At 36.5% G+C, this 14,191-nt stretch overlaps 1 protein-coding gene across 5 annotated transcripts in view; it reads right to left on the bottom strand.

Moving 5' to 3' along the window:
* Positions 1-14,191, bottom strand: part of lrp1bb (low density lipoprotein receptor-related protein 1Bb) — a 295,311-nt gene that overhangs the window by 152,451 nt on the left and 128,669 nt on the right. For all 5 annotated transcript variants that reach the window (XR_014207575.1, XM_082175929.1, XM_082175930.1 and 2 more), the window contains 4 exons: positions 11,269-11,388; positions 10,131-10,259; positions 4,693-4,950; positions 2,019-2,181 (listed from right to left, as the gene is read on the bottom strand). Coding sequence is in view for 4 of the 5 variants with exons in the window: in XM_082175929.1 (XP_082032055.1) it covers positions 2,019-2,181; positions 4,693-4,950; positions 10,131-10,259; positions 11,269-11,388 (670 nt within the window). In the remaining variant the exon portion in view is untranslated. The remainder of the gene's footprint in view (positions 1-2,018; positions 2,182-4,692; positions 4,951-10,130; positions 10,260-11,268; positions 11,389-14,191) is intronic.

Genomic DNA, 14,191 nt, shown 5'->3' with positions numbered 1-14,191 from the left:
AGAGCCATTCCCGTGGGTTATTTTCATGTAAACGCACCAATAGCCTGTTTAAAAAAAAGCGTTTAAGTCGGTACAATTACATGCTCATCATAGACCATAAAAGGACAGAAAAAGGCACATTCACAGTCAATGGAAAAGGAACAGTGTTGAGCTTGTTTGATAAGGGTAAAAAGGGCCAACTTCAAGATTTTTCCTAAACCGGATTTTCTGCATCAAGTCGGCACTGCGAAGTGAATAAGGGGATCTTTCAAAAACATATGGGAACCATAGAGAAAAGCTCAAAACCAGAAGCATATGTTTCTAAAGCCGTATCCTACAGCATATGTAGTGCACACAGAGCTTCAACGATGCTACAAAAACAAGGCAATGCTGTATCTTGCCAAGTGTCAATATTTTTTGATGTGGGGTTACAATTCATAAAAAAGACTGAAACAAATGTTTCAAATGTTAAGAAATGGATACCTTTATTCAGAAAGGGTAATATTTTATTATATTACAAAAGTTTCAAACAAATGCTGTTATTTTGTTCCTTGGCTCTGTGGCCCATGGCCCTGGCAAGCGTCGGTGAAATATAAACAAGTCCTGCACGTCATGGAGATTTCGATTCTCTTAAACAGCCTGTAATTAACACGATGGGACCATGTAATGAACAAAGACATCAGGAAACGGTCAGGCTTCGCCAGAGTCCCTTTCAAGGAAAGTCTGTTCACTCAGCGGCCACATTTGCAATGCCTCCTGGAAGCTATTTCGGGGAAACAAGACCAACGCTATGTCCAAAATCGAATATTTCCCTACTCTAGGGAACTCTAGGGTATTTCCCTACTCTAGGGTATTCAAAAACAGTACGCCAAAAGTACCCGGATGACCTATTACTTCTGCCCATACACGTTTATTTATTGATAACATATTCTTTTTATATAATAAAATGTGTCTTTGAATTAATTATTTAACTTCCACCCACTACACAAAAAAGAAATTATGCAAATCAGGTTACACCACAAACATGGCCAAAACATTAGAAGAAGAAAAAAGTGTTTTCAAGTGAACAAATATGAGTCTGGCTCTTTTAGTTGTACAATGGATTTTAATTCCTACAGACCTTCTCTGCCTTATACAGTCAGCAGCAAAACACACTTTAGCACTAAAATGCCAAACTCTAGAAAATTCGTCCCTCTGTGTATTCCATTTAAACTCTCTTGAAAGGTTTTGAAATACCACAGAGGGTGTTGATGATCACAGGAGAAAGAACACAGCATTTAGACTCAGAGAGATAAACAGCTGTCATTTCTTTTAAATACGCCTTCGTTCAGGGTAGTCAGGATTTCGTTTTTGTCAGAGTCACAGCACGAAAACAAAAGGATGACAACCACACACCGAAGAATGAAAGTGAAATTGATGGCCTGGGCTCTCCTTGCAGTCTTCAGTCTTACTGAACACAGGCGCTACAATTTAGGTTCACTGGGCACAAGGCGTCTCATTAAAAAACCCGGAACAGAATGCTCTGCCTGTCCTTGCACTCTCATGAATAAATGGGACAAACTCTCTCCTGAATTCCTATTCTAAGCTTGCCGGGAATATTACCACAGTGCTCCTTTTAGCAGCTAATAACTAGAATAATCATGCTGCCCTTCTCTCCTTTGAGGACTCTTTGTGTTCCTTAACTCATTTCTCCTGAAACATTTCCACAATCACCATGCTGAGGGATCTGCCACCCCTTGTTTCAAACGTGGCTTTGTGGTGTCAAAGCAAAGCAAAACTCGTGTAAAGCAGAATTATGCAAGGGTGTTCGAGACTGTGGGATGCTGGATAAATCATGGAATAATGATGACACTCCTGACTGCGGGAGTCGTAGCACAATCATTGTCAAAAAGAAGAGTAAATATTTAGCTCTGGGAACAGTGCAACCAATAAACATTCAGGGAAACGATTTCCTAAAATATTGTGATGTATGCCAGAGGATTTAAATCATCAAAAGCCTTGTCAAAGATCAAATTTTGCTTCATGCATTTTCAACTCACCCCATTAGAGGATCCAGAGTGATTGCTTTAGGGTTCAACAGGTCGAGGTCTATGACTGTAACACAGGTATCTCCATACTGGTTGCAAACAAATATCCTGTCGCTTGCTTGATCCACAAAGTAAAGGTTCCCTGTGAGCCAGTCAAAGGCTAAATGATCAACGTCTGGAAAAAAGGAAAATGTGCCAATTTTGTGTCAATTTAAACAAAGCAAGCTAATATATAAATGTGCCTTATCATTAATGGCATGTCCTTGGCTAGTCATTGAGAACTTTTGGCATGAATTGCTAATTATTCATATTCATCAAAAACTTTATTCATTAAAGCAAATAGTCTACATAGCATAATATCTACTTTACCATGGTTTCAGTAGATATTCTATTGTTCAATGTTGCTAGTGCCAGTTTGCATACAGTATGAAACAGATTGTGGTCTGCAAATTTTTGTATAATACCAATATATTATATAAAATATTAAAATTGCTTAGAATTTATTAAAATTAAACACATTAAACTAGCATTTTTTTATTTTTTTACTTAAATTAAATATGCCTGCCATAGACCATTTAGATGTTTGCAGACAGTGATGATGTGTTTTGTGGGTGGAGTCTACCTGGTGGCATAAAATGACACTGCAATGTTTTGCAGAGGTCTATGGAAGCCACGGAATAAGAGTAAAAAGGTCATTTCAAGTTATAATAATAACTTTTTTCTCACAATTTCGATTGTATATTTCACAATCATGAGAAGAAAAATCAGACTTGCAAGATATAAACTTGATATTCTGTATTTTTTCCTCCAGAATTGTGAGGTATAAGTCAGAATTGGGAGATTTGCAATTGTGAGGAAAAAAGTAAGAATTGTGAAATAAAAAGGTTTAAATGTTATCTAAGTAAAATGTTATAGGTTTTAAATATTATTTCATGCTGTAATACACTATGCCCCCTATGGACTGCATATGTGGATATTATGTAGATCTATTGTTTACATCAAATTAACGCTTTAATAGTAGTGTAACTGTCGCAGGTTTCATCAGTCCATTCATTTTCCTCCACTTGTTACCACTGTTTTTCTGCCACCAGAATGTGTGTGCAGCTGCAGGAACGTAACTGTGACATCTGGGCCACTGTGATTTTGCCAAGACAGACATGTTCCTGGATCAACATTCCTGTCTGAAAATTTTGTCCTAACTCTATCCCTTTATCCCCCCTAAACCTAACCATACCCCACAAGTTATCCCTAAAATCAGAGAGAAATGATAGGTGAATAACACTGATGTAGAAGCACCTAACCATGGATGTAAGCCTAAAATTGACATAAACTGTAAACTTTCCCCTCAAATCTGATTGGTTGGTTGGAAAGTTGTTCCAGGATCAACAAAGATGTTGATCCAGGAACATGTTGTATTTCGTGAACGTCTGCTCCCATTTAATGGTCTATGAACATTGAACAAAAGAAAAGTGCCCCATAAAGTAAGTCATATTAGTACAAGTTGTTTATTTTTTTTTCAAGATCATAAATTTGAGGTCCATTAGAGGCTTTTAATGCACTGCACTAGACTTGAAATTTGCTAACTGAAATGCTTTGCTCATTTCAGTTCATGGAGAAATGAAGTCATGAAGAAGTCTTAGTTTAGACAGAGGCTATTAATGGATCAATATCCCGAAATGAGAACATGTTCTTATTTTCTGATTCAAGACCAAAAACTAACAGACTAATAATTAAATGAGTAATAAATCATTTTCCAATTGAATCTTTTAATGAATCTTAATGGATACATTGTGTAGAATGTACTACCCAAATGTGCATAAAGCACTTCATGTAGCTTTAAATAAATGATAAGCTCTGTTAGAATCCATACATCTTGCATACAAGCACTATGCAGTCAAGCAGAACTCAGTTTTACACTAAAAGTTTTGTTCAGAATGAGAACATTAGGTCTCATGAGAAAAGGACAATTTTTGTACAACTTATATATTTCTTACTTCACATTAATACTTGACATAAAACTCACTGTACCAGGATCGGGTAAAATTCAGAATTAGCTCCCTTGCAGGTCATGAATTTTAACTGAATTAAAATTTGCTAAATTCAATCGACAAATATATTTCATTAATAAATACATTTTGACGTCATAGACATATTTATCCAAAATAAGTTCAATACTGTCAAAACATTCCTTAAAAAAAAAAAAAATCCACATTATTTTGGGATATATTAGAGCATTCTAGAAAATGTTTTTCTTCCATGGTTCCTAAAATTTAAGTGGATGTATTAAATATAATTAAATGCATAGCTTGCAAATTAAATCATGTTTCTATAGGTAGCATTTTTAAATAATGATTATTAATACGGTTTATATTTTTTGGAAACACCCCATATGTTGTGTGTCTGTTAACATATTTATGAGTAATTACTTCTGAAAAATAAAATTTCTTTGAATTTCATTACACTTTAATTCTTTGTCTTTAAATTGGAAATCAAATTCTGCATCCTGTCTGTATTGAACTGAAATTTAAAAGACAAAATACATTTTGAATTGCACACAGCCATAAATTTTGTCATCTCTCTTGGTCTTATCACCTATCAAAATGAATGCATTAGTTTTGTTGCACCATAACCTCAATGTAGCCGGAGTGTATAACATACAATCATACCGTGAGATTTTGAACCATACCGTGGAGATTCTGGATCGTCTTTACTTCCTGTTCTTTAGTGAAGCCACTTGCTTTCCTCATCCTGGCACACCGGAGTTGTCCGGAGGACTCAGAAGATGTGACCCAGCATACTGATTCCTCTTTGTGGTTGAAATCCAAGCCATGAGTCCCATTTGAGTCCAGTTGTTTGAGGGTTTGCAGACGAGACCCATTTAGGGCTGTGATTATAATATTATCCGAGCCTCCAATCAGCAGCGCTGCAGGGTTTTCGCCGGGCTCTGGAATAGATGGATAGACAAATAGTGACAAGACAGCTTGAGGCCAAGGCATTTCCTGGGCATTCCATGCTTTCAATGGGATAGGATAATAAAGGCTTCTGCGGAGAGCACAGGTAATTGAGAAGCATGTCTCTTAGGAAAGAAACCCATTTTTAAAACGCAGCAGTCAATTGGACATTTCTGTTCTTATTCAGTTTTGCAATGTTGTATTTCGAAAAGTGAAAGTGAGTATTATATTCACACTGGATATGAATCTGTGAGTGTGTGTGTGTGTGTGTATATATATATATATATATATATTAGGGCTGTCAAGCGATTCAATTTTTTTTTATCTAATTAATTGCAATTTAATCACACATCAAATTCGCCAGAGAAATTCCCCCTAAAAATAACTTAAAGTCATTATTGTGTAAAACAAAACAAAAAATAAATAAAAATAATTCAAATAGACATTACTAAAAGTAACTTTAGAGAGACATATTTTATTTGATTTAACATAGAATTTATTATTCAAAAACTTTTTGTCTACAACGACCACATTTTTTTTCCCATAAGCATCTGAATTGGTATTTAGATATATTTAAAGCCACACTAAGTAGAAATTGTGTTTTTGTCAAACAGCGACCCCTACAGTCGCTGTGGAATACTTGCACTGTCGTAAATATATTATATTATAACGTTTTTACATGATTGCAGCTAAATCACAAGTAAATAGTCTATAGTCTAGGCCTACTGTATCATTTATTTTGTGTTGTTTTTATTGGAATGTAAACATTACAAAATGCCAGATAACATCAATTAAGTTAAATGTACGTCGCATTATTTCATAACATTGGCCGTTATGATGTCATTAGACATGATTATTGCAATTTAGCATAATAGTTTGCAAATTGTGCTCGTTTACACAATTTACAACCTCTACGTTAGGCTTATTTATGATAATTATGTGAGATATTGAAAGCTGTTCTCATGACAATCGCAGGAATCAACGTCAACAGCGTCTGATATCCCTCAGGACTACGTGATAAATACACCTCACAACACCTGAGTTCAGCTGGCAAACTAATTCGTGAGGCATAGCTATCTGATTTATCAAAACGATTCCTTTTACACCTGGTCACATAAATGTATTTTTGCGAAACGGATTTAAATTCGATCTTCAATTCTCGCGCTATATGCAGATTTAATGGAGTGCATGTCACCGAAAGCAACAGACATGAGCTGCATTTTATAGATCATCAGCTAAAATTTCAAAATCAAAGGCCGCAATAAGAGAGAGCAGTAACAGCCCTGGTAAGATCATTTCGTTTCTTTACTTTTAATGATGAAGATTGTGTGTTAAGCGTCTGCGACTTACTTTCACTTTGATTTGCGATAGTTTGCACGTTGGCTTGATGCAGTTGCTCATCTGCGGTGATGCGTGTTCCAGCGCGTCGTCATATCTGGATATAACATATAGCCTATACAACGCTCTCACACGTTTATTTATTATTTTTTTTTAATTTTTTTTTTTAGCATTTTTGGGAGGAGTACAATTTACATATGTGGTTTCAAAAACCATATGCATTTACACTTGTCCAGTTTCGTCTGGAATGCGTCTCAGATCTCCTCCTGAAGTGGTTTGAGGGATCGGATTCAAATCCGTCTCAAATGCGTTTCGGAGGGCATTTAAACCTGGACTTTTCACGATCGGATAGCTATCCGATCTGAGAAAACGCATGAAGTGGCCAGGTGTAAACAGCCCCCATGACAAAAACATACGCACGAAAGCCGAAAACAAACGCTGGTTGGCCTCTCACGTCCAAATTTGACGAAGTGGTGGGGGAAGTGACGTATGCCGTAAAGCAGTCGAATTTTGTAGTTCTTTTTGTGCTCTGGTTACTACCCGAACCCCGAAGTTACATAGTGCCAGTAAAAGCGATACAGACTCTGTCAGGCTATGGCAGACGTGCCATTCAACCTATTGTAAGTTGATGTACCATCACAAGGATCTTGGAAATATATTATGAAGGTTGAAAATTTACATAGTGTCGCTTTAAATATATTTGCTGCTCTCGGCACAGAAGGTGGAGCTTCAAGAGCTCATGTTGTGTAAGTGTGTGTTAGCAGCTCAGATTACCTCACGCAGACACGCACTAAAATATCAGAAACTGTTCTGCCTTTTATGTTTAAACTGGAGTCGGACAATGATGGAGACTCAAGAAAACATTCAAAATTTAGAATACAACAGGACGATTCTGAATGGTTAGTTGATGAATGTATACTTCCTTTGCTTTGAACTTTGAGCGTTGTAACTTTGCAGATGTTGTTTATGCTCAAACAACAACATTACACACTAACTAAAGTTAGAAAAGTGAAATTATAATCAACCACCCCTTTAAATGGCTGACTCATTAAGGATCAACAGGAATGAAGTAAATGGCTCTCTTTATGAGTGGGCCATTGAATCATTGGTTCAACTGACTGATTCGTTCAAAATGCTGATTCATTCAGAAATGAAGTAAATAGGCTTGTTCGACTTGAACCGGCGCTGCACAGATTGATCGGTGAATGACATCAAAGTACCACAAGAGCGATTAGAGAGCATGCAGGCTCGTTTGCTTTTGAATCACTCTTGCGGTAATTTGAAGTCATAAACCGATCGGTCTGTGCAGCACCGGTTCAAGTCGAACAAGCCTAATGGCTCTCTGTATGAATGGACCATTGAATCATTAGTTCAACCGATTGATTCGCTCAAAATAGCACTTGTGTGATATGTTTAACTACTGTATAATCATATGATATACATATGAGACAAAAACTCATACAAGGGCATTTTTGTCCTGATGTCTTGAACTTTAGGGGCAGTATAACTACATTCTATAGGCTAAATCACACAGTGTGTTTTTGCCCTGCATATATATATCAATATTCTTTTGCAGTGTATTCATTTTTTAAGAGTCCTATTAAACATTCACCTTTCAAATGGCTAAGTTATCCTCTGTTGGCACCTGTCAGACAGCCGGGGAAAGTAAATGTATTGAAATATATATGCATGAGCTTTTACTCACATCTAATGGAAACCTCATAGTTATCCCAGTGCAACAACCTCTTTCTGCTAAATTAATATTAATGTGGGTGAGCAGTGAGTTCAGTTAAGTTTATGGGTAATGATATTCAGTTTATTCCTCATAGGAAAGCAGTCACATTGATTAAACGTGGGACAGATTCTGCATCCAGCAGAAAGGTGTGCAGCTGCCTGCTAGCTATTTCCCACCGAGCGTACAGTAATCTCCATTTAATTTAAAACACATGTGCAAACCGGTCGCAGTGCACTGCACCAATACAAGGACGCATCATCTTTTTAAGTCACAAAATGCTTTGCACGAGGCATCCTTTGGGGCCCTCACACCTAGCACATGCTGTAACGCACTTTATACATGAATTGTGTGTAATCAACATAATTAATTTATGCAGGGGTGAGTTTACAGCACCAAAATGCATAAGACTGCAAATAACACAATGGGTCCGGAAAGCTAGAAAATTTTCCAAGATAGTCCCAGATCGTTATAACAACATTCAGCTGATATTTTCACAATCTTTATTGTTCAAAATGTTATGTAAATCAACTTTTAAAAAATATGAATCAGAAGTTTGTACACAAATATGACGCTTAAATGCACTATAAGAAATCGTTTATGTTTTGTTAATGTCCGCCATTAACAAAACACAGTACATCAGCCAATCCAACGTCAGCAAACCTGAAAGACAGTGTTCACAGGTGGAGAGAAATAAAAGTGATGCCTTATTGATGATTCACCCTCGATCCACTCTTATATGTGTCCACTGTAATCTATATAGATTCCTATTACTAACACTTTTAAGTCACTGAGATTAAAACATATGCAGCACATTTTCTCCTTATTTTATAATAATTCTCAGAGCTGTAGAAAAAAAGAAAAGGAAAAAAACTAGCTATTGAACATTTGGGGTTGAATCACGCTTTTTATTAAAACGACTACAATTACCTGAACCCAAACAAATGACCAATCTATAAAAGGGATTAGAATCCATTTAGAATTGTAGTGAGTGTTTTGCCAATAAAAAAACCCTTATTACAAAAGCAGCCGATTTAATGATAAACTTGATTGGATTTGTGGCTGGTATGGAGACGCTCAACAGGCAGGTGCCATTAAGCAAGTAATCATTGGCATGAACTGATAAAGACAGAGAATAGCTGTCCTTCAGGCCCTGCTCTTCATAAAACTCAGCCTCCGCTTAATCCTCAAAGTCTGGCTTATCTTCCACCCATAGCTCCATTATTTCTGTCCCTTGGCACAGCAACACTGATATGAGGACTGTAGCGGGATGTCCAAAACAAACTGCCTCAATTTCTTATGTGAATGAGAGGCTGAACTGTATGGTTTAGTCTGGATTCATGCGTGATTCTTGAAAGCTTTTTATATATATATAAATAATCTTACTTGGAAAAGGCAAACCTGTCTTTAACAATCTAATGAAATAAATGGCTTGGTGAGGACTGAGAATTTCAAATAATAATATGTATTTTAATTTTTAATTTAAATAAATAAACTTGAAGCTATTTAAACAAGTGTTAGTAGAGGGGCATGTTGTCACGATGTCATTAAACAGACTCTCTGATAAAACTTAAATTGTTGTTTGGATAAATTTGGGGGATTTCTTAAAAAAAAAAATTTTTTTAAGATTAGCTGAAAAGGGTTTTCGAACCAGGTTTTAAAATTAACATACACAACCCCTGCTTGTGTAATTTGATTGTTGACTCAAAATCTTATAGGTTTTATATATATACAGTACTATTTATATAATATAATTTATAATAGCCCTTGTGACAATTTCCCTGTGTATCAACTCTCCTATTTGCATGGCGATCACTGAGCAGAACCGCTTTAAGTTATTTCAGATACATGCAATATCTAATCATCATTGCCTATTTCTGAAGCACACATTAGATCATGTTTTTCAAGGTCAGAAAATTACCAGCTCCAACGATGGCTTGAAGCAGAGCTGTGCTGCTGTAAGTTAATTTCATTCATATCACACAGAGTAATAATCCACCTTGTTTCAACTCGGTGCACTCTTGTGAAAGAACAATATCAGGACGTGACAACATTTCGGGCGGCTTATGCAGATCCCTGGTCATTAATTCATCATGCTCTTACCGTGTTTGGCTATGCAGGAGCGTCTGTTCGACTGTAGGCTGTACCCATCTGTACAGCTGCAGCGATATGACCCATAGGTGTTCATGCAGGTCTGGCTGCATGTCCCGTACATGGCGCATTCATCATGATCTGTACACAGAGGAAGAGTCATTTATGACAAATTAGGTGTGCTCAAACATGACCCAAATACATAAAATCCACTTAATGTGGCCTCACGGTGGCTTTTCCCTATGCCACCTAGTATCTCCGGGCAAGTCCTGCTTTGCACCAGTCTCCAGAGCTTTGCCTGTTAAAACTGTAGTGGAGTGTAATGTTCCAATGGTGATTAACTGATTTGTCTTGGTTGAACGTCCAGAGGAACCTTTTACGAACAGGGTACAAATGTGTAAAAATAAAGTTTTATTTTTTATTTTTATCTTCCTTCAACAAAAGGTGAGTCAAAGTCAGAGTTTAACTTTCAGAAAATGTTTCATTTTCTATTAGACTTAAAAAGATAGATAGATAGATAGATAGATAGATAGATAGATAGATAGATAGATAGATAGATAGATAGATAGATAGATAGATAGATAGATAGATAGATAGATAGATAGATAGATAGATAGATATAATTTTTTGATGATATTCATGATTGGATAATTTTATGTTAGATGTTGTTTTATGTTAGCTATAGTTTATCAAACATACCTAGTGTTCTGAGAACAGAAAATTAAGGATTTGTGTTTTTTTTTTTTTTTTACTTTTAATGCTTGAAAAGTCAAAAGACCTCATATATTACTGTTTTCATGCAATGGAACACATGCATCACTGTAAAGAAAACATCTATCCCCGTTAACAATTTCCTGTTTGAGCCTGTTTTCGACTACTGAGACGATTAGTTATAAAGTGGCTATGGTTGATCTATATTTCACCATTGTATACAACAACCAGCCTCTATATTATACTCAGAAGGTCTCATTTAGGCCAAACCAGGCCGAGAATTCACTCTGACCTCTCTGGAGTCAATGCCACGTGTCAAATAAAGCAGGACGGAGGTGTGAAAAGACACCCTGGGGATGGACGGCCACCCCTCTCCCCCCTCATTGCCCAAAGCTGATCATTCGTCTGAGATGTCTGTCATGACCCTGAGAGAGCCTACCTCTGCAGCTACGCCCATCCTCTCCCACCTCAAATCCATCCGCACAGAAGCAGAATGTGCCGTTTCTGGTCATGATGCATCCGTAACGGCAATGCAACTCGTGACAGGCTGACAGGAGTTCTGTGGGAGGAGAGAGAGAGAGAGAGAGAGCGGAAGAGTTTCAGAGTGAGGGAAAAACATGTAAATTGCTTTTTGATTTCACTCCCTCTAAAAGTCCTTCCTTGCCATCAGCACAAGGATGTGCCAGCGCGTACTGACAGTTGTGAGCCAGAGGCGGGGATCAATAGCACTCCGTGCGGGTGGAATCAGAGAGGTGCTCCACACAGAGAAAGAGAGATGGAATTAGAAGAAATACCTAACCTTTCTGTTGAAAATTCTATGAGGAAAGAAAAAGGTTTTGTGTAGAGACCTGCAGAAGCTTTTAACAATTCTTAATGGTCTTCGGTCCTCAGAATTCAATCAACCTGTCACAAAAGGGTTGTGCACAACCTGGCTATTACGTTTTTCATTAATAGTTTCCACAGTGGACATTCACTGAACAACAAATTGTTTATATTTAGCTAGCTTAAAGTGACTGCTAGTGTCCTGGTTGTTTGGCATCCTTCATTAAAAACATTCTGATTGGTATCCAGAGTCTTTTTCTTGTATTGAATTGAAAATCAAATAGGAATCTGCCGTTACTATTAGCAAAATACTATTGAGGAACAGGCACAGAAATTGCATAATGTTTTGGCTGGATAATACCACATGCAGAAAAGTTCATGATCCTAATAAACTATATCTCTTGGGGATGAAAAAAATAAATCCAAATGGTCCTTTTTTGTCCAATTGCAATGAGTACCAAAAACAAATGCAAAGCAATGACACATGCAGTCTAACCCTTAAAGACCCAAGCACTGATATTGATTTATTTATTTTTCTCCTTAAATTATAATGATATTTTTTCATACTGTGTTTTAGGGTGAATTTCACAAGTTTTGCAATAAAAAAAGATTTATAAGCTTGCTACATTTTATAGATGCCTTCTCCAGAAGCCTTCACAAGAAGCTGGGAGAATGAGATTTGAATATGTTCATCTTGCATGACCCTTAAATATTCCTACACCTCCATGACCCCCTGTGAAGTATCTGAAAATGCATATTTACAGAGCGGCAATGCATTTGCACACTTTATAAAGCCTTCCCTATAATCTTGAAGGCTAACAGGATGGCCCCTCTTATACTCTATAAAGTTTCATTAGACAATTAAGAAAAAAATCATTAGAAGTACCGTAGTTTATCTATGATTTACTGCATGGGCTATATTGTGCAAATTTAGTTTTTGCACATTTTCCCGCACATTTTTGCAATCTTTAAAAATAGTTTTTTTGTGAAGTTTTATTTTTTAAATGTTGCCATTTTATCACGAAACATGGGGATTTTGTATAAACATTTTGTATTATTGAATTGCCTTAAATATTTGCAATTATTGCATCTCTGAGAGTCAAGGTACTGTCTTCAGAAGATGAATAAAATACAGAATTGTAAAGAAAATCTACAACAGAGCATATAGTCATGTTTACAAAATGTCACTATGTTTCCATCCAAAGTTGCACATTTAACTTATGTGAAAAAAATAAATAAATATATATATATATATATATATATATATATATATATATATATTGCGTAAAACATTTACAAAATAAAGCAGCCTTTCCATCCCATGTTCAAGAGAACAAAATCGTCACTTCCTGGGAAATTGTTGGAGAAGCCACTGTGGCTCTTTCATCACAAATGACTTGCGTCTCAGAGCGCACAGACGACACGCAATAAACGCTGTCATTTTGCGTTCGGGTGCCTGGTGTTTGGGAACGCAATCATGTTAGACGCTTCTGGGAGAGAATTAATCCAAATCATTTTGATGACAGACTTTGGCTCAGGCATTTCAGAATGATAAAACCAACATTTGAGATGCTATGCAATTAATGCAATTATCCAATCACATTCAAAGTCACTCGAATCACTTGTCACGAGGCAAAGTCACGTGAGTTTGTTTGTTGAGCATCAAGGGATTTAATCAGTAAATGTGTTTCCAATCGTAGTGTATGCACACTTCTTATTGGATAAAAATGTGTCCGCTTCAATTGAGCGCATATGTTTTTTATGCGCATGTTGTTTCTATCCAGCGTTTTTTAATATAATATCCCAAAATGGGCATAAAAGTAGGTGGATGGAAACAGATCACAAAACATGATTTCTTTACTTTGGAATGAAAATAGAGAAACAAAATCACTTAAGTGTACTTTTTTTTCAGTGTACAGATTCACTGATCTGAGCTCTAATATTAGACACAATGCATGTTGTAAGGCAAACAGCAAAAACATATTGTATTTTGTGTGTGGAATCTGACAAAATGAACATAACATGATTCTTGCTGTGCCGCCTGTCATTCTCTCTATAAGGTCTCAGTGGAATACTAGTGCAACAACCTAAAATTATTTTCATACAGTGCAAGCAACAAAGGCCACATCAGCACATCTCTGAATCCCTCTGTCTGGCTGTCACATATTAAATCATGTGGCAGTTCCTGAGAAAGGCAACAGACCCAACCAGCTATTGTTCACTGCACTTTTCAGACGTTTGTGGGTGCGGATTCAACTGCACAATTACAATTAGTACAAAGACAACCGATTTACCAGCCTCACAAAAAATGTGTGAATAAGACACTATTTGAATCTAAAATGATGAGCTCAAAAAAAAAAAGAAGCTTTTCTTCAGCTATTTCAAGACATGTGACAACTAAACATTCATTACTGTCAAAGGAATGAATGCAAATCTGTTCTTTGATTTCTTACATCTCATGTCTGATTACTGCCATTGACTGAGCACTAATTTATAGAATTAAGACATGTATCTGAAATATATTCTTCACAATTTCAAAC

This window comes from Leuciscus leuciscus (assembly GCF_965113295.1).
Source record: "Leuciscus leuciscus genome assembly, chromosome: 7".
Lineage (NCBI taxonomy): Eukaryota > Metazoa > Chordata > Actinopteri > Cypriniformes > Leuciscidae > Leuciscus > Leuciscus leuciscus.
Note: the sequence above shows the minus strand (reverse complement) of the source record. Positions and strands in the feature narration are given on the sequence as shown.